Source organism: Henckelia pumila, chromosome 4 (genome assembly GCF_033568475.1).
Source record: "Henckelia pumila isolate YLH828 chromosome 4, ASM3356847v2, whole genome shotgun sequence".
Taxonomy (NCBI): domain Eukaryota; kingdom Viridiplantae; phylum Streptophyta; class Magnoliopsida; order Lamiales; family Gesneriaceae; genus Henckelia; species Henckelia pumila.
Window position 1 is genome coordinate 26,660,715 of NC_133123.1, and position 19,533 is coordinate 26,680,247.

The 19,533-nt window shown below is 33.0% G+C and overlaps 2 protein-coding genes and 1 long non-coding RNA gene across 8 annotated transcripts; 1 reads left to right on the top strand and 2 right to left on the bottom strand.

Moving 5' to 3' along the window:
• Nucleotides 1-2,076: 2,076 nt before the first annotated feature.
• On the bottom strand, nt 2,077-12,193 carry LOC140862976 (ABC transporter I family member 11, chloroplastic). Of its 4 annotated transcripts, none has more exons than XM_073266029.1 (11): nt 12,067-12,193; nt 11,909-11,966; nt 11,267-11,346; nt 10,754-10,805; nt 10,533-10,666; nt 9,541-9,655; nt 9,334-9,420; nt 8,975-9,023; nt 8,257-8,341; nt 6,829-6,967; nt 2,077-2,301 (listed from the first exon to the last, which is right to left on the bottom strand). In XM_073266029.1, exons 1-10 carry the CDS (start codon nt 12,141-12,143, stop codon nt 6,889-6,891), a joined length of 816 nt encoding a protein of 271 aa, XP_073122130.1. In that variant the 5' UTR covers nt 12,144-12,193; the 3' UTR covers nt 2,077-2,301; nt 6,829-6,888. The 4 variants fall into 4 exon arrangements, with proteins under 4 accessions (XP_073122130.1, XP_073122129.1, XP_073122132.1 ...); XM_073266028.1 differs by having other exon boundaries at nt 2,077-2,324; XM_073266031.1 differs by lacking the exon at nt 8,257-8,341 and having other exon boundaries at nt 2,077-2,324.
• LOC140862975 (protein LAZY 1-like) lies at nt 2,375-6,814 on the top strand. Of its 2 annotated transcripts, XM_073266027.1 has the most exons (5): nt 2,375-3,405; nt 3,483-3,549; nt 3,965-4,689; nt 5,759-6,008; nt 6,121-6,814. In XM_073266027.1, the coding sequence occupies exons 1-5, from the start codon at nt 3,400-3,402 to the stop codon at nt 6,138-6,140; spliced, it is 1,068 nt and encodes a 355-aa protein (XP_073122128.1). In that variant the 5' UTR covers nt 2,375-3,399; the 3' UTR covers nt 6,141-6,814. The 2 variants fall into 2 exon arrangements, with proteins under 2 accessions (XP_073122128.1, XP_073122127.1); XM_073266026.1 differs by having other exon boundaries at nt 5,759-6,814.
• A 4,619-nt stretch (nt 12,194-16,812) lies between the features above and the next one.
• LOC140867295 (uncharacterized) lies at nt 16,813-18,318 on the bottom strand. 2 transcript variants are annotated; one of them, XR_012145109.1, is made up of 4 exons: nt 18,032-18,318; nt 17,920-17,943; nt 17,248-17,654; nt 16,813-17,107 (listed from the first exon to the last, which is right to left on the bottom strand). It is a non-coding gene; the product is annotated as an uncharacterized lncRNA (long non-coding RNA). The 2 variants fall into 2 exon arrangements; XR_012145108.1 differs by having other exon boundaries at nt 16,813-17,654.
• Nucleotides 18,319-19,533: the final 1,215 nt, after the last annotated feature.

Consider the following 19,533-nt stretch of genomic DNA (forward strand, 5'->3'; position numbering starts at 1 on the left):
CAAGATAAAAGTACAGGCCCAATTTTTTATGAATGAGAGGGGACACAGAGATGGTCTTCAAGGGCGGTTAAAGTGGGCTTGTTCGGCCGAATCCCATACCACATTAAAGTATAGGCCCAATTTTTTATGAATAAGAGGGGACACATAGATAGTCTGCCAGAATTAAGTTTTGTTATCGACAATCATGCTATTCGATGAATTTTGTACTTGAGACTTTATTATATTATGTTCTGTTTTCTCATAAAAAGTTGTATAAATGGGGAGGGAGGATATTATTGGAAGAAAACGAGTGTACTGGAGAGACAATTAAAATTTTATTTAATTTTTTATCAACCATCCGTACAAGAGGAGAAAAAGGCGAGCAATTGCAGAAAGCAAAGATATAGGGATAATATCCAAACCATGCATCCAACGGTTTCTATTTTTACACATAGACGTAATTAATTATATATTGTTGACGTGACAAATCATGAAACATTAGATCTATCATTGGGGTATTACTCATATGCTAGGTTGAAATCTATCAGGTAAGGTAATTATGGTACGCAATGCTTAAAGGGGAAGAATCCAGATCAATAAATATCTGACTCATAACTTAATAATGAATGAATGAATGACCCAAAGAATGGAAACTGAAAAAAGAGGGGGGGCAATATCCCACGTGGTAACCCACCTTGTAAATGAAGATTTTCTGAATGACATGAGAATATATGGGGTTGTGTTTGTACCCATTCCCACAATTGGGTGCTCTTTTAGTCCAACCAAAAAGTTCATCTTCCTGTTTTGTAGCTTCTTGTACCATAGCCTAATACACAGGTCCCACCATTTTGATTCATCTCACCAAAATTTGTCTCACCGCTTCAATATCTATAAGCTTATCTATCTATCTATCTATCTATTCCAACCTTCATTTCTTCCAACACTACTACTTCCTATTGGCACTTGGAATAAACCTAGTGTATCAAAGATTTTACAAAAGGAATGACAAACGTAATTTATACCATGAGAAATTTTATGGTGGTGTGATTATTTTCTCAAAATCAATAGCTGGATGCAAAACTACTCATTTCAAATCAGTGAAAGTAAAACTGAACTAGATGAGTTTTCTCACATGCAACATTCTTTATCAACTAATAAGACATCAGGGTTTGGCCCCTTGAGGAAACGAGGGGACCTACGCTAAAGTTATCCAATTCTCTTTCATAAATTCAATCAGAAAATGACAAACGTGTTGATCACATGAACTGCGCCTTACACAGAACTGTGTCGGCACGCACCCACCAACCCCACCCCCCCCCCCCCCGGCTCGTTGTGCCCTTCATTTAAACCAGTCTGCGGATTTCTAATATGTATAAATAAAATCCTTCATATTTCATTTCCAACACACCAAGTACTCTCTTCTTCTTTCTCTTTAAGTTAGTTCTAGTTCCAGCATTTTGTGGTTCATTGGCTTCAAAGTCCGCAGAGCTACTACTTCAAAGTCGCCGTCGTCGTCGTCACATCTAAACGTACCGCTGAAATTCGTGACCACCAGTACGGGCCAAAAACATTTTACAGACAGTACAACCCTTGCTCCCGCTAAAATCTGTCCACAAATAAACTTTATTTTGTTCCTCCAAAAAAATCATCTAAACTTCTGATACACTCTCACCAACAATTCCCAAGGGATTAAAATGGGAACTCCCATGAACCATTGTTCAATGAAGTAAACATCCGTATCCGCATTCCATAGCCTCTTCAGTTTCTTCATTGCTCTAGTAATTCCTTCCATGCAGGACATGGTAGAGCTACCAGGAAATCAGGGATTAGGTGGGGGAGGAGGGGATAGTGTTCACTGGAAAAACTACTCCTATGGTTGAATGAACCATTACATTCCATAACTTGGTAAACTGAGGCGGGCCTTCACATGCATCTCACTCTCAACTATTATGTCAAATCTTTTGCAATAAAGTGACAACAAGATATGACTAATCAACACCCTTAATGACAATTAATATTTAATATCAATATATGATTAACAAAAAATGCAGCTTAGGACAAAAATCCAAAAGCAATGCAAATATCATCAAAGTACATATATAATTAGCCAAAATTACGTATAAGATTATTAATCACGCGATATACAGAATGGAAATTTCTCTAGTAAAACAGCAATATCACACGAGTATTACAATAAATAATCATTAATAACAAAATTAAACATGACCCTAGAACACTACCTCTGTACATACACCTACATTGACCAAAGGACGGATGCTCATGCTGCTCACTTTCCATCCTCAACCACAATCATAAATTTGGCTGCAATCCAATTCATGTCATTCCTGTGCAGCATAGCATAAAATACTTGTAATGCACTATTCTGTATGCAATATCCAAAGTTGATTGTAAAGGAAAGAATTTTTTTCTTTCTTAAATGTCCATACGGCCAAACTCCTAAAATAGAAGTTGTTCCATAAGGCGCAACACACCACGGCATAGGATATAATAAGCAACATACAAATTAACTCAGGTTTGGAGTTTTCTAGACAAAGGAAAGGTAAGAGCTCAGAGCGGACTGCAAAAACCATTTTATGCCAGAACATTTGTCCAATTTAAAGTAATAAAGGAAAACGAGAAAAGAAAAAATTAGAATTATAGCTCTATAAACTCGTAGACACAAATATACATAAAATTTTCATTAAGAAGAAGCGAGCACTATAAGTGGTCCTAACACACAAAATCTGTGAATAATCAATCATTTTTCATGTGAAGTAGCACTAAATTTACAACTACAGCCCCAACAATTACGTGGTACCACTGAACTTCAAGCAATCTTATAATGGAAAATATTTCTTCCGCCAGCGCCAATATCCCACAGCAGACCTATCACCAAATACCAGCATGACTATATAGACCCGTCCCACATGTTGTGTATATCTTAAATTCCATAACATACAACCTTGATAGTTATCAAGTTCTCGGTTGCTAGATTGACGTCACCGAAAAATTACATCAAATGTGATGATTATTAGCGAAGTGCCCAGAACTACAAAAAATGCCACCAACTCAAGGAAAACACACAAGTTCATGGCAAATGTAGTATCACCCACATGTGGGTCTCAAACCCACTCTCCTCAGCTAATACAAAGTTGACACTTGACAGAGGTTTTCCAACCATAATATTGTACATTTCTCAATGTTCTTCTCTGCTCAACTTCATCTTAGACTTTTCTACACTAGGTTTTCCATTTGTGTACAAAATGATGAAAAGGTACTCTTATCTGCCCCATTAACAAGTCTAGAAGTTCCCCCTATTTAAAATCAATCCTGCTTTCCATATCTACCTACATCATTTTTTAGAATCAACCATATTTCCAGGATAAGCATTTCAGATCTGCCCACTACAAGAGGTTCGGTATGAAGGTCAGTTCAACCACTTCAGTATTTGGGAATGACGAGCTATATGAAGTTATATTTCTAACTTATATTTTTGGGTGCAGTTTCTAGGTTGGATGCATCGTAAGATGATGCAAAACAACACAGAGCCAATGAAGTATTCCATCATTGGTAACTTCCTTAATGAAAATTTATTCCAACTTTGTCAAATTCATAACAGATTGGAACTTTACTTTTTCCTACATGTCCTCTTCTCAATTCATTTCTTTAAAATAAGTTGAAAGAAAACTTGTGTCATCATTGTTTAAGGATAAATCCTGACATCTTGTGTCATATATGAGGTAATCTACCTTCCTTATATTGGCAAAAAATTGCTATACATAATACAGGAAAAGGTTGGTCAACAATAAACCCTGGTCACTTATCCACAATATTGTAGAAAGGTTATCCTTGCAAAACAGTTCAAGGTTTTAGGATAAATACCAAGATGGTAGGTTTCCTTCAATACAAATACCAGTGTGAGAAAATGGGGACGAAAGTACATGTCACCAGGCTAACAAGTATTTCACTTATTTTCTAATTTCAGGAAACCTGTCCAGTTGTTTTCCAGTGCAGATATCATTAGATGAGCAGAACTACTACAAAGAGTCCATCAAAACTTTCTCACAAGCATGCATCAAATCTCAAAAATCTTCCAAAAGATTTGAAGCCAATATGGAGGAAATGCTCTCCAATGAAGAACTGCTTGATGAACCTTTTGAATTTCTAGCAATCGGAACTTTTGGTATAGAACCACTCAATGCCGGACCCCCAACACCAACTCTCCCAGCACCATTTGAAAAGGTTACCAACCAACAGATACAGACAGAGGTAACAGCAAATGACCTCAAACTAATAAATTATGAGATAGAAAAGTTTCTAGAAGCTGAAGAGAAAGGAACGATGAACGACACATCTGAGAGGAATGGTCAAGAAAGCATAATAATCCACAGCAACAAGCCCACTGAAGGAGGCTCGCAAGCGGTGGCATGTCCTCTCCAGAAGTACCTCTTTGCCACTTCAATTGAGCTGGCTGAGACAGAAACCGAGATACGGAAAGAAAAAACTTCCCTTGGAGAACTCTTTAAGAGGAATGATGCAGCCAATGATCCTATAATGAATAGTGAAGAAGCAGAGCTGCTAATGAAGAAAGGAAAGGTAGCTCGTATTATGAAGAAAGTGATGAAGAAGTTTCATTCCTCAAGTAGCTGTCCAGCTGCTTCTAAGAACGATAATGAAGTATCCCTTGCAATTAAGAAAAAACTCTCTAAGGTCCGTCCACTCTTACCAGATTTGATAACTATCTATATAACACAGCCTTTCAACTTTGTATTTCATATGGAAACAGAAAATGAAAAAGATTACCTGTCAACTTATATAATCCATATTCTCTACTATCAAGACAACGTGATGATTTTAAACAACAACAAAGCTATTAATATACTGTTTAATACCTTTTTTAGCTAAACCAGTTTCAGCTTCTTATTTTACTTCTTAATGCACTCAATATATCCCTGCACGCATAACTCATACACTTTCAGGATGCTTTATTGCAATTAAACCATTTTAAAACCGCCGCTGACAAATTTCTCTGATGCTTTATTCCAATTAAACCATTTTAAAACCGCTGACAAATTTCTTTTTTTTTAATATATAAGACACCGCTGACAAATTTCTCTGTGTTAAGAAATGAGACTTGGACCTAACTCAACCCCAAAAGCTAGCTCAAGAGGAGAGGTTTGCTCAATTCTATATATTAAACTTCCAGGCTATTTACCCAACCGATGTGGACAAACTAACACACCAACACACCCCTCTCACGCCCAGGAATAAAGCGACTGGAGTGTGGAGATATTAACGGATCGCCCAACTCTAGGACGGGTGACCCAACTATGGGCAGTCCAAGACATACGGCGGGTCTGGGCTCTGATACCATGTTAAAAAATGAGACTTGAACCTAACTCAACTCCAAAAGCTAGCTCAGGGGGTAGGTTTGCCCAATACTATATATTAAACTCTCAGGCTATTTACTTAACTGATGTGGGACAAACTAACACACCAACACTCTGTTAGAACTAAATTGATTATCATGCAGATGGCATTATCAGCTTAGTCTTTCATAATAAAAATATATATCTAAAAGGCGAAAATTAGAAAGAGAAAAACACATTAAAACTTGAAAGAAAAAAAAATATTTATGATTCATAACTTTAGTTTAAATTATTTAAGAAATATTTTATGAAATCAGAACTTAATAAAACTGCAGTGTCTCGAGATTACGAAAAGAAAGTTAAATAGCTACAGTAATCTATTTCCCACTTTCTGGTGGTGGTGGATGCAGGTCATAAAAATGTTTCACAAGAAAGTTTACCCCGAAGAGATGAATGACAAAAAAATCATTAAGCTGAAAAAAGGAAAGAAAAACAGTTCCCATGAGGATGATGATTGGATTGGAAAGGAAAAGGAAAATAGAAAGTTTCCCAAATCAGCTACCAAAATGAGCATGAAGAAATTATCTTCTGATGGCATCCACAAAGGTGCTCCAACCGAGCATGGAGAGCACGGGCATTGGATTAAAACAGATTCGAATTGTAAGATGAAATTTGAAATATAAAAATTGCCATCTGTTCTAGGCTTGTTGGATCATATAACTACATTTATCTAACTCATACAAAATCCTTTTTTTCTGAATTTTCAAAATAGACTTGGTCTTGGAGCTGTAGAGGCAAAAATATTGGAAGCAAAGAAAAGCAGTCCCCATCCTTTTCAAGTGGCAATATGTTTGGTCATGTGTGGTATTTTACCTTATTAAGAGTGACGCGTGAAATAGAAATAAATAAAACAGGAGTCTCTCCTATTCTGTTAGCTTTCCTATGTAATGGTGTATTGAACGGTATGATGTAAGGGTTTTTATTACATGCAAGTGAGGTTGAGTTGCCAAAAATGAAAAGTCAGATACAATGTAAAGAATCAAAGCTACTTATGTTGGATGTGTAAAGTGTTCGTGTTTAACATCACATATAAAACTCATCTTTGAGCCACGTCAGATAAGTAAGTATTCCTCAACTAATTAGCCAATTGTTAGAAAAGATGTTTTCATGCTATTCAAGTATTGGGGTTAAGTCACACCAGGTGCATGTAAGTAGAAAAGTACAAAATACTGTAAATAGTTTCTGATTTCAGTTTTGCCCAATAGAAAAGCCCATTTGATGTTCATTTCAAGCCTCCTAATAAGTTTCTATACAAAAAGAGACCATTAACATGAAATATAATTCTAAACCTTTATGATATTTCTACGGCACTATTTTACGGAAACTAGAAGAATTTTATCAGTTTATATATTTCTGGTTTTGCCGAATATAAACTGCCTGGAACAAGATCAGGTAATGAATTACAGGTTAACAGCATTACCTGAATTGCAGCCTTGTAATTTGATTTGGTAGGATTTGGTAGAAAAGTACGTAATGAGGTTCAATCAGGTCGGCATTCACTCCTCAAGATTCCCCCAGTTTCCATCCTCCAGGACCAATCTACAAGAGATGCCAATTCTCTGCAGATGCGCAGATAAAATTTTTCCATTGATACATCACAAATCACATGATAAGAAAGCATTAGTATAACATAAATGTTTCTTCACCAAGACATGGAGTTGTGGACCAATTCATCAGTCAATTTATTTAGGATATAAAATTATTAAATTATATATCACTAAAGTATGTGGCAACCCCCCGCTTTTAAACTCAGATGCATACTTCTCCATTACTAGGTCAAGAAGCGACAATATAAATCTATACATCTCTAAAATATTTACCTTCACTCAAAAGTTTGTAAGAGGCAGTCCGGCTGTCATTCAACCAAAGATATTTCTTATTCTAAATGATTTTTAATGCAAATAATGGGAACTCTAATAAAATAATATTTCATAAATGTACAACTAGCAAATGCAGATTGGTTGGAGTTTTAATAAAAAAAATTGAACCACACCATTGGTTTTAATTGCAAACGGCATACAAAACCAAAAAAATCGGTTTTGATAATCGATTTTAAACTTCTATTTTTTATTGAATGAAATATTTCAATTATTTTAACATAATTGAAAATTTCTAAACCAGTATTTAATTATTATATATAAATAAATGCTAATACACATATATTAAAGCAATTACAAAAGTAATAGACGACAACGACTTTATCATTAGTTAACTATCATTATGAACATATTTTCCATATTCTTTTTATGTTATATGTTTTTTCCTTAATTACAATTACGAATAAATTTTTGGTGTCTGCGATATTAGGCCAATTTAAAACATTGCAATGCCAAAAATTATAAAAATAACTAAATAAGATATATTATTATAATACCGATGATAAAACATAAATTAAGTTCAATCAAAAAATGTCCACAATTTCCGGGGTGGAACCCCATAGTAAACTAAGTTTCTAACAAAGTCTATTGGATAATTTAAAAATTTACGAGTCGGTTTGTTTTTCTTTTTTATCTAAACCCAGAGTAAACTAAGTTTCTAACAAAGTTTATTGGATAATTTAATATTTTACGAGTCGGTTTGTTTTTCTTTTTTATCTAAATTTTGAACCAAACCAATTTTTTCGATTTCATTAATTTTAAAACTGGTCCAAACCGTTATTGACTAAAAAACTTGATCCAAACCATCGGTTAGGCTTGGTTTGCTAGTCTCGTTGGTTTGGTTTTAGTTTCTGCACAAGATACCTACTGTAACAGGCCATGGAATCCAACTCGCACTAGATGCAGAAGATAAATGCTTTCTCTCTAAATAGTCAGAGATTCCACAGTATACCTGCCAACTGTAAACTTACTTAAGGTCATGACTAACAACAAGAAACGTCAGCTCTTTCTTTAGGTCTTTCAACAATTTGACAACATCTGCACGGGCCTTCCAATCTGATAGGCATATACTTTTATGAATTAAAAAGGGATTTGATAGATTAATAAAAAATATGCTTCTCAAAGCACCCACCATAAACTGATAAGTAGGAAGAATAAAAACTTACAAGCAAGTTTAGCCAAATATTGGGTTTAGGAATTTTACTAACGTGAAGAAAATAAATATGATAAAGCCTTTTGATCAATGCTAGCATTCTCTCAATAAAAATCATAAAACATAAAAGACTGTCCAACTACAAACAAAGAATTATAAATTCTAGTAAATGGAACAGAAACTGATGCTCTTTTTGATGATGAAATGATGATCATTCTACTGCTCCCTGAACCATCTAAAAGATTAGGCCCTCAAAACATGAAAAAGAATCCACATTTGTAAGTTGAATTCACAGGAAAAGGATGCCATGGAGATGAGGTTTTTAATAAAGAAATTGTGAAAGAAAACGATAAGCAGTTCACTTTCAACAGGTAATCATCTTAACGGTTATCTGACTACGCCAGTTTCTAAATTCTGGAATAGATATACACTTGTAATACAATTAGGAGACAAGAAAAATTGTGCATTCAACATATGATCTCACACAACAAAGAATGTATTGCTCAAGGATCAGAAAAAGAGGCTCATCTTCATACCTAGTCCAGCAAGAGGCTCGTCCAACACTAATAGGTCAGGAGTTTGCACCTGGGGAAAAAAAGGATAGCGCGTACAAATTACAAACTGATGGGGAGAAGTCTTGGCAAAGCAATAGTGCTGCTCCATTGTTGCATGGAGACCAACTGCCACAGTTAGGAGATGCTAAAACAGCCTCCACACTTGCAGGAGTAAGGTCGCATGCATCAAAGCCTTCCTAGTTTCTATAATGGTGAGAACATCACACATTGGTTCTCTTTAATCCAATTAGCTAAAGCTACAAAACGGCTGCACACAGAAATCCAGCTATTCTAAAGTACAGAACTATGTTGAGTACAATCTAGAAAATACAGAATCTCACTAGCTGAATTGCTAGAGCAAGCCTGCGTTTGTATCCACCACTTAGAGATTGAGGATCTTTGTCCAATGAGATTCCAGTTAGACCAACCTAAAACGCGTGACATAGCTTGTCAGAACTCAGAATTATGAGTGCATTAAGAAGATGGGTGTGAAGAAGTCCATGGCACATGTTCAAATGAATGTGTTTTCTTTCTTAAAATGAACATACCGAAGTCATGACTTTTTGGAGTCTCGAAGCAAGAAGCTCCCTCAACTGAAGGCCACCTCGTTGTCTTGGCCACGCGAATATTATTTCATCAAGAATGCTGTCTGCAACAAAATATCTAGCCCAAATAATCATCTTAGGGATCACATCAGAAACACATAGGTATGAAATATGAAGAAAACAAGGACACGAGATGAAAATTTGAGACCAGGAAAAAGAGGATAAATAAAAAAGATAGAACATTAAATATCATAAATGGCTCTACATGGACATTTGGAATTCAGGTTTCAAACATGTGAAACGAGTGACTTCTAGCTACAGAACATGTTAATAAGCGCACATGTTTAAAAAATAGACCAAATAAATTGGCAAATAAATCTTCTACACAAAAAAAGTACATATTTAAAGATAAATAACGGAAAAAGGCAGTAGAAGGATTTTGAGAGGTATATCGAATATTATTGTTTCTATTTCAAAGTAGAAACACTAAGGCACCGTTCTGTTCACCATATTACTAATATATGTATAACTCATCCCATCACATCCCACGTTCTTCTCATCATATTATTTATCCATATATTAACTATTTATTTTACATCAATCAAATCATTAATTACTTATCTCACATCAATCAAATCATTGAATTCCAATTATTATATTACCCCTTATAAATAATATAATTTTTATTTTATTTATTATTAAAAGAACAAAATAGTCATTTAACATTTTTATATAAAATTTAATCAATCAAATCAAATAAACCATAATCTATCAATCAAATCCAATACTATTTTAACTATCATTTCTTATTTATTTTTTATTACATTATACTACTTATCTATATATTACTTATACCATACCTCAAACCAAACGGTGTCTAAGTTAATAACAAAGATAATTAATAAGGTCGTGGAGGCTCTTTTTTGAGAAGCATAAACAAAAGAAAAGAAACTTGAACACTAAAGCAGAAAAGTTAGTAAATTTGATGCTAACACCTTTCTGGAAATTGGAATACGATACCAACTTTTCCTGGGTGTAACATTTCAGGAGAATAATTAGGATGGCCATCGTCGCCATATCTTTGAACATAGATGGAGCCTGATGTTGGTTTGCTCAACCCAGCAATTAGCTGTTTGGGAAAACAGTGAAGCACAGAGAATCAATAAATAAAAAAGACCAGCTCAAATGAAAATGGGTTTTAAATGAATATATGAACCTGCAAAAGAGTAGTTTTTCCACTTCCACTTTGTCCAAAGATCAACCCAAAACTACATGAATGCATGACAAGTCACAAGTTAATAAAAATATCTCTCACAACTTACATATATAAAAATCTAGCCACTGAATATAGAAATGGTGTGTAAAATTAAACAAGAAAAATAACTGCAGATCCAACCAATAAAGATATCTTAAATATATATCACATAAAAAACTAAAGATTAACACAGGATAAAGCTCTGTTTAGAAGGGAGAACCTATCTCAAAGATTTTTACATGAGAAGCAATGGCGATCTATTCACTTCATAGAGCGGGTAACAAGTTAGAAATCATGGACTCACTCATGAGTCATGGACAATACCAGTCCATAAGGCTCTTCATGCTAGCATTAGTGTTGGTTCCCAAAAATTTTCAACTTGCTTCGATATTCCACGCTTGCCCATTTAGAGCAAAAGTATTAAAAAGCAAAGGAAACTACATTGATCCATTAACGTTTCTACAATAGAAATACCTTTTTTCTGGAAGGGAGAAACTAATTCTGTTCAAGAGATCAATCTTGGTGCCTGGAGGTCGATAACTGACATCCTTTATCTGGGAAGGAGCGATAGCAAAATCAAAATGTATAACTAAAATCATCTTCGATCATAACAACTAAAATAAGAAAGAAAAAAAAAGACCTAAATAAAAGGGGGGGAAAAGGATTGATGAAGCCGTTATTAGAGTTAAACAAATCATTGCAGTTTTTTAAATTCAGTGAGGACAATCTCTGAATTAGCAAAACCTTATTGTATTTTAATGATAGAGACCTAAGCATCTCCAAGGTGACAAGTAAAATATGCCCATAGTCCTTATGTCGAATTCATAGTTCGGCTCAAGAGAAGGAGCTACTGCTATGGCCTGTGGATGACAGTGCTTGTAGGCATCACATGTGCAGTTAAGCACAAATGTACAATTTGAGGTTAAGATTTGATACAGATTTCTAACTTGGCAAAGAGTACAAATTTACGAGTATCTCATGGCTATCTTTTATAAGATTATTATAACATAGTTAATGGCTGTCAAAGTTGAAACCGGCACCATTACAAACTGGATAAGCCCTTAACGAACTAGGAGATGGTAGGATAAAGGAAGTTAAGGGAACTCCAGTACTCACCTCGAAGCATGAATAATTGCAGGAAATTCTTGGTACTCTAAATGCCACTGAATTCGAACTGTAATTACAAGTGGTCAAAAATTAAAATCAGAGAATCGAATAGGAATAACGAGCAATAGATTATTTGATCGCAGGAGACAACAAAATGAAGAGTAAACCTAAAGCGAGAAGAAGACGATGGGGATCCAATAGGTGAACCAAATGCAGACGACAATGGGATTCGGACAATCGCCATTAGAGAACACAACTGAGCTCCCTGGGGTTTTTTCACAGTTTACTTTAAAAATAATATTAGTCACTCAAATTGTTAATCACGCCGACATAATCATAACTAAGCATATGTGTACACCCGTTTTGTGTGACGAAAATTTTGAATTTTTTTATTAAAAATAATATTTTTAAAAAAAATTAATAAATTTATGTGAACAAAAAATGAATGTTTTTTGAATTAAATATTAGTCATAAGTCTAGCTACGAGGAATAGTTAAAAGATCATGAATTAATATTTTTTTTAGTTTATTTCCCACTATTTTTTTTTCAAATAATTTGAAATTCAAATTAAGATCATACCAAAAGACCAAGTTGGTTTTTCTAAGGTCTTTTCACTTAATAAATAAGTATAGATAATAACAATAATAACATTTTTCTCCATCTCTCACGGTGACAGAGATATATCAATTAAAAGTGGTCAAAATAGACCAAATTGAGTCAAATTATTACAGCAACCCAATTGTTAAGATCCGTTGTATATCAACTAAAAATTGGTGGAAAAATTATTTTATCATCAATAATATTCATGATACAATCATTTGTTAAGTTGTTAAATCATTTTTCAATATATATCACAAATATGACTTAAAATTGACTTTTACGATTGTTGCAATATTTTTGTTGGCAAACGTACGAAATATTTGGGGAAATGGACTCAGTTAAATATTTTTTTTTAAAAAATGACATTCCCCAGTGATTTAAATTACACTACAAAAGATCATTTTTTTAAAAAAAAATGTTTGACCGATGTTAGATAACAGAATACCCTCAAACGTATGATATGCAAAGTTTTAATTATTATCTAACATCGGTCAATCTTTTTTAAAGAAAATGACCTCCTCTAGTGTATTTCAAATAAACTTGGAGAGGTTAATTTTTTTTAAAAAAATGTTTGACCTAGTCTGTTTCCTCAAATATCCCTATTTTATTTTTTATTATATATATATATATTTATATGTATCTATATTTATCAATGTTCAATTATAAACAACAAACAACATATAATAAAATATTAAAAATACAAAATTATCTATTTTTTAACAACAAAAATAAATTAAAATAAGCTCAAATACGATTAAAATACCATTTTTAACAAAGTTTGAATTCCTAAATAATCATATATATATATATACATATAAAAAAAAATTTACACATAAGAAATAATTTTTTTTTTTGGAAAGCACGAACCCAAAAATTTTGTTTAAAGAGAGCACAACCGTCCGAGAAGTTTTTCTTTTATTTTTTACACGTTCAATTTGTCAATTGTCTCATGATCCAATACTACACCAAACCAATTGTTAAGTTTTGTTTTATATCAATTAAAAAATAAGTAAATATTTATTTTATCATCAATAATAATCATGATACAATCATTTGATAAGTTGTTAAATAATTTTTAACATATACAAAAAATATGACTTAAATAAAAAAAATTATAATTTATAGCCACCAAACAACGATAGATTTTTTGTGGATCGGCCCATCTCGCCCCACTTGACGGGTCGAGGGTAGGTCGGCCACCATCTCGACGGGCTGAGAATTCTCAACTCAACTCAATCGAGTGGGTTAGGGGTTAACTAATTATTATAATAATTTTTAATTATTTAATAAAATATGATACATATCAAATGATTGTTATTATTATTGTTAGCTATTATTATTATTATTATTATTATTATTATTATTATTTCAGCCGTGATTAGCAATTTGAGGCATGACTAATATAATAAAAATAAAAACACGCCATTCATTTGGGCGTGATTAGAATCTTAATCACGTCTTTCTAGACGGCGTGTTACGTTGGAAAAAAATAAACTCCTCATTTTTACCTTTAATTCAAAATTTATTTTTATTTCTACTGTAAACTGTGAAAAAACCCGAGCTCCCTGGCCCTTTGAGTTATATTACTATTCTTCTTTAAAAAATTATTATTTAATTAAATGTAGTTTTTTTTTTCTTTTTACCTACATTAAATGTAGTTACTTAGGATCCTAACATACCGTACAGAAAAACATATATTATACACCATACTCTACAAATTAGGATATAAGAAATTTTTTTACGGATATTATACGGAATTTTTTGCATGAATCGTTGTACGAAAATTTTCGCTCATATAAATAGCATACCGATTATACCGAAATTTTACGGTATACCGAGATTTCGGTATCAACATATAAATTTTTATACCGAAAAAACCTTGTATTTTTAAAAATTTTAAAAATTTATTTTTTAAAAATAAGAGAGTGTTATTCACACTTCATTTTTTTTGTTAAACACATTCCATTTTTAAGCTTTATACAATTATTATCAATGATACCCTTTAATTGATTATTTTATTTTTGGTAAATTCATTGGTAGTTCAATTTTAAAAATAAGTTATCTAAAAATTAAATTTTTTAATATACTAAAATTTTAAAAAGACACAAAACAGGATAATGCATTAAAATGTCCCTTTTGTTTTCGTGATTTTCCATTTATGTCTCTCTTGTACGTACATTTTTTTCTAAAAAATATCCATACCGCCAAATAATCTGTTAAGTCTAACGGGTCATACGTTTGAGGGACATAAATGACACAAAAAAAATCCTTCTTAAAATATCCCTTCTCAAAATATATTATTTCCTAAATTTAAAATTTCATAATTTAGTTTTATTTATTATATATATATATATAATATTTGGTTTTTCATTTTTTTTTTTTACATTGGGGATATAATATTTGGTTTTGAACTTTGTTAAAAATAGTACTTAAACTTATTTTAATTTATTTTTTTAAATATATATATATATATATATATATATTATATTTTATGTTTTGATTATATATATATTATTTAGATTTTAAATTCGATAAAAATATATATTAAAATTTTTTAAAATTTAAAATATAAAAATTAATATATTATAAACTTACAAAAAAATCAATATATTATACTATCATTTTAAACAATATAACAGTATTTAGTTCCGATCATCCGATTGTATTTTTTGGACCAATTGAATCTTTTTAAAAAATTTACCAGTTTGATTATCCATCTGATTATTAAAATACTGATGCACATAATTTTATAAATTTCTCACTGCATTACTAATAAAATCACCTTATTATCTCTCATTGGTTTTCTCATAGTGTAGAATCACTCCGCACCACAAGATCCGGAAGCGGATCCTCTGCTGTTGTGAAATAAAATCCTCTTATTATTTCCTCTTATTATTAATAAAATCCTCTTATTGTTTCCTCTTTTTTCATGGACATTTTGGTGGGCTTTTCTTTATGGGCTTTTCTTAGCACGTTGATTCGGAAAAATGCGTCTTTTCTTTTGGGTTTTCTTGTTTTCAATGTTTACGGATTCATTTATTAAGTTCGTTTTTAATTTATTTTATTAAATCTGTTTGTTTTAAATTATTTCTAAAACATTTTGGTTTTCCCCTCTCTTTTTTTTTAGCCAACTTTCCCCTCTTTTTCAGTATATCAAAAGTGTTGATTTGAAAATGCGTTTTTTTTTTTGGGTTTTATTTTTTTCAAATAACGACAGATTTTTTTATTTTTTAAAGCATGTAGAGCACGTCAAAACTCAAGGTTAACACTTTAAAAAAAGAGTAACATTCCTGTGAGACGGTCTCATCCGTGAGACGGGTCAACCCTACCCATATTTATAATAATAAGTAATATTTTTGGCATACATTGTAATACTTTTTAATGGATAACTCATACAAGAGATCCATCTCATAAAAATGACCCTTGAGACCGTCTCTTAGGAGTTTTTGCCTTAAAAAAAACTCAAGGTTAACAAATATAATTTTTTAAACCTTATTTCAGTTACTCTAAAAAAAAGGATTTGCACATCATTTTCTGCTATATTATGGTGTTTTGTGACTTTAATTGAAATACTCTGATATAAATGTTTGATTTTATGAACTTTAGTTGATTGCAATCAACATCAAATAGACATATAATTAAAGAAGTTATTATGAAGAAAAACTTGAAATTTTATCACTAAAATAAGTTTTTAAAAAAACTTAATTGCCAAAAAACTAAATAAATAAATTATAATATAGTAATATAACGAAAGTATATACGTTCACGAATTTTTGAACAGTAAAAAATAGCTTTAAAAAATTATATTTGTAAACCTTGATTTTTGACGCATTCTAGAGTAACTAAAATGAGGTAAAAAAAAATTTATATTTGTTAACATTGAGTTTCTTTTTAGTGTTAACCTTGAGTTTTGAAGTGCTCTACATGCTTTATAAAAGAAAAACTTTGTCCTTCTTTGAAAATAAAAAAACGGAAAAGAAAAAAAGACGTTTTTCCAAATCAACACTTTCGATACACTGAAAAGGAGAACACCAAAACAATAAATGTCCATGACAAAAAGGAAAAAAAATGTTTACAAAAAACCAAAAAAAACTTAATAAATAAAATAAGAGGAAAAAAAAGTGGAAGAAGAATGAATCCTAAATCCAAAACAAAGAAAACGCAAAAGAAAAAAAAAAGTGTGAGGGCCCATTCCTGATTAGTATTTAATGACCATGCAATCAGGATTAATTAATGTAAACAACAAAAACGAGTTAAGATTTTTGCTTTCGGACCTACCGAAAATTCGGCATGACCTCCCCGTAAATCGGACATATCAGGGAAATCAAAAACTCAGACAGCAATACAATACTCAAAAATAGTGTCCAATTCGACAACACACAAACCTACAGCCGCACTGGCCAGAACTAAACACATGCAAGACGGCAAGGCCAAACACATCAACAAGCAAATCCCAAACGTCGTAAAAATATCAATACAGATATACGGGGCATCTCCCCGGCAAATAAAAGACTTCAATAATAATACATAATAATTGGAAACTCACGATAACTCAATACCCTCTCTGGGCTCCACTGACAAATGCACCACCAAAGGCAACAGAACTACCTGTATTACATGTCATGACAATAACAACAAAACCACATTAGTCCTGAGGGACAGGGGTCAAACCCCAGTACGAAGATCAAATAAATTACAGCAAAATAAATGATATGTAAAACAATTAATGCAATGCACGTGAATGGTACCAAAGAACATCGGGTATCAAATCTGGATCCAAAGAGTAATAGCTGATATGTGGCCACCTGTGGTAGGAGGACAGTTTCAAACACAGCGCGGCCCTGCATCAGTACGCGTCAAGGGGGACAGTCTGCAGAACTGCGCGGCCCTTACGCTAGCTCTGATTTCTAAACAACTCATTAAAGAGTGGATAACAATCTCATAAATAAGAGAATAATGGCTCAATATGAATGCAATGCATCATTCATCACAATCATCATATACAGCATATAAACAAGCCAATACCTCAAATAGCAATTAGACATTTTACATATCCTCATAAAGGCTGTAAGATAGCGATCAATCCGTACCTTAATTGCCAAATAATTACCAGAGTAATTCTTAAAAACTTGATGCAATCCTAATTACTCCAGACCTGGGGCAATTACCATTTCCATCAATCCTAACATTTATTTTTACTTCCAAATAATTCAAATATTCAATTCTAGAGTCGAAAATACCCAAATTAATATTCTGAAATTCCGATAAATTTCCAAAAATACTAGAACTATTATATACTAATTCCAAGGCATTTCAAGACCCAAACATTCAATAATTCAACACCATAATTCGAAAATCCCTAATAGATACATACTGAATTTTTGAAATAAATTCCAAAAAATAGGGAATTCGATCTATACCTCCAATCGGCTCAAATATAACACCTACAACCAACAAATAATCATATATCAATTATTTGGATTCGAATTCAACCAAAAATTCCCAAATTCGAAACCCTAATCTCGAAATTACCTCAAATATTCGAATTAAAGGTCCAAACAACTCACACAACCTTCCTCCTAGCTCAGGCGGCGGTCGGACGACGTCTAGGGGCGGCTTAGGCGGCGGCTGGTGCAATGGGTTTTCAGAAAGTGCGAGAAAAGCTTACAAAATTGGTACTTAAAGAAAGCTCTCGTCGCGATGATTCTGGAACTGCTCTCGGAATAATTTTTGGAGCAACGAGCGACGAGAAATCGGCAAAAGAAGAAACGAAAATGAAAGGGAAAAGAAGAAGAAAGCGATCGGCCGAGAGAGAAAGAATTCTGAGGAGAGAGAAATGCCGATAATAATATATTATATGCTTTTGTGTGTGTGTTTTATATTTCATTGAGTTCAATACTTGACCCGGTCAATTTAATTTCAACTCCTGTGTGCCATAAAAATAAACATATATTTTAATACCGTCTATACACCGATATTTTCTAATACATATTTTTAATAGACAATTTAATTATTTGGCTTAATTATTTTAATTCACCACTTAAAAATAATTATTAACAAATCTAGCCAAATAATATGGTAATTAACAGCGGGTTCTTACAATTCTCCCCCACTAAAAAAAGATTTTGTCCTCGAAATCAAACACACACATAATACAACATACAAAGTGGTTTAAACATCTACCACTGATAATACACAGGATAATCAGAGTACATGGAATAATTCACTGCATTCTCAAACAAGTGAGGCCATTCTTGACGTATCTTTGCCTCGATTTCCCATGTAGCCTCTTCTGTCCCATGTCTACTCCACTGAACCATAACCAAAGGAATGGCCTTATTCCGGAGTTTCTTCTCTCTACGATCAAGAATCTTCACTGGGTACTCGGCATAGCTAAGGGAACTATCCAACTCTATCTCCTCGGCCCTCAAGACATGAGATGGATCTGGCTCATATTTCCGAAACATCGACACATGAAACACATCATGTATCGCAGACAAGATCTGCGGCAAGTCCAAACGATAAGCCAAAATACCAATCTTCTCAACAATCACATACGGACCAATATAACGAGGAGCTAGCTTCCCTTTACGGCCAAATCTCATAGTACCACGAAACGGTGAAACTTTCAGGAAAACATAATCACCAACCTGAAATTCTAAAGGTCTACGTCTCTTGCTTGCATAACTAGCTTGGCGATCTTGGGCTGCTTTCATTCTTTTACTGATCAAGACAACTTTGTCCTTCATCTCCTGAACGAATTCAGGCATGGCTAATTGCCGTTCTCCTACTTCCTCCCAGCAAGTTGGAGATCTGCACTTTCTGCCATACAAGGCTTCAAAAGAATCCATTCCAATCGAAGTATGGAAATTATTATTGTAGGAGAATTCAACCAAAGATAACGATTCTTGCCAACTGCCACTGAAATCCATCACCACAGCTCTCAACATGTCTTCCAATGTTTTGATTGTTCTCTCTGACTGACCATCTGTCTGTGGGTGATAGGCAGTGCTCATCGCTAACTTTGAACCCAA

Excerpts from the sequence above, each read along its gene's own strand:
- LOC140862975 (XM_073266026.1), top strand. Across the intron at positions 3,550-3,964 it reads AATGAAGTATTCCATCATTG|GAAACCTGTCCAGTTGTTTT; the intron begins GTAACTTCCTTA and ends TTCTAATTTCAG. Across the intron at positions 4,690-5,758 it reads TTAAGAAAAAACTCTCTAAG|GTCATAAAAATGTTTCACAA; the intron begins GTCCGTCCACTC and ends TGGTGGATGCAG.
- LOC140862976 (XM_073266029.1), bottom strand. The coding sequence starts at position 12,143 with ATGGCGATTGTCCGAATCCCATTGTCGTCTGCATTTGGTTCACCTATT. Across the intron at positions 9,421-9,540 it reads TCCAAAAAGTCATGACTTCG|GTTGGTCTAACTGGAATCTC; the intron begins GTATGTTCATTT and ends CACGCGTTTTAG. Across the intron at positions 9,024-9,333 it reads TTGCTCTAGCAATTCAGCTA|GTGCAAACTCCTGACCTATT; the intron begins GTGAGATTCTGT and ends TTTTTTCCCCAG.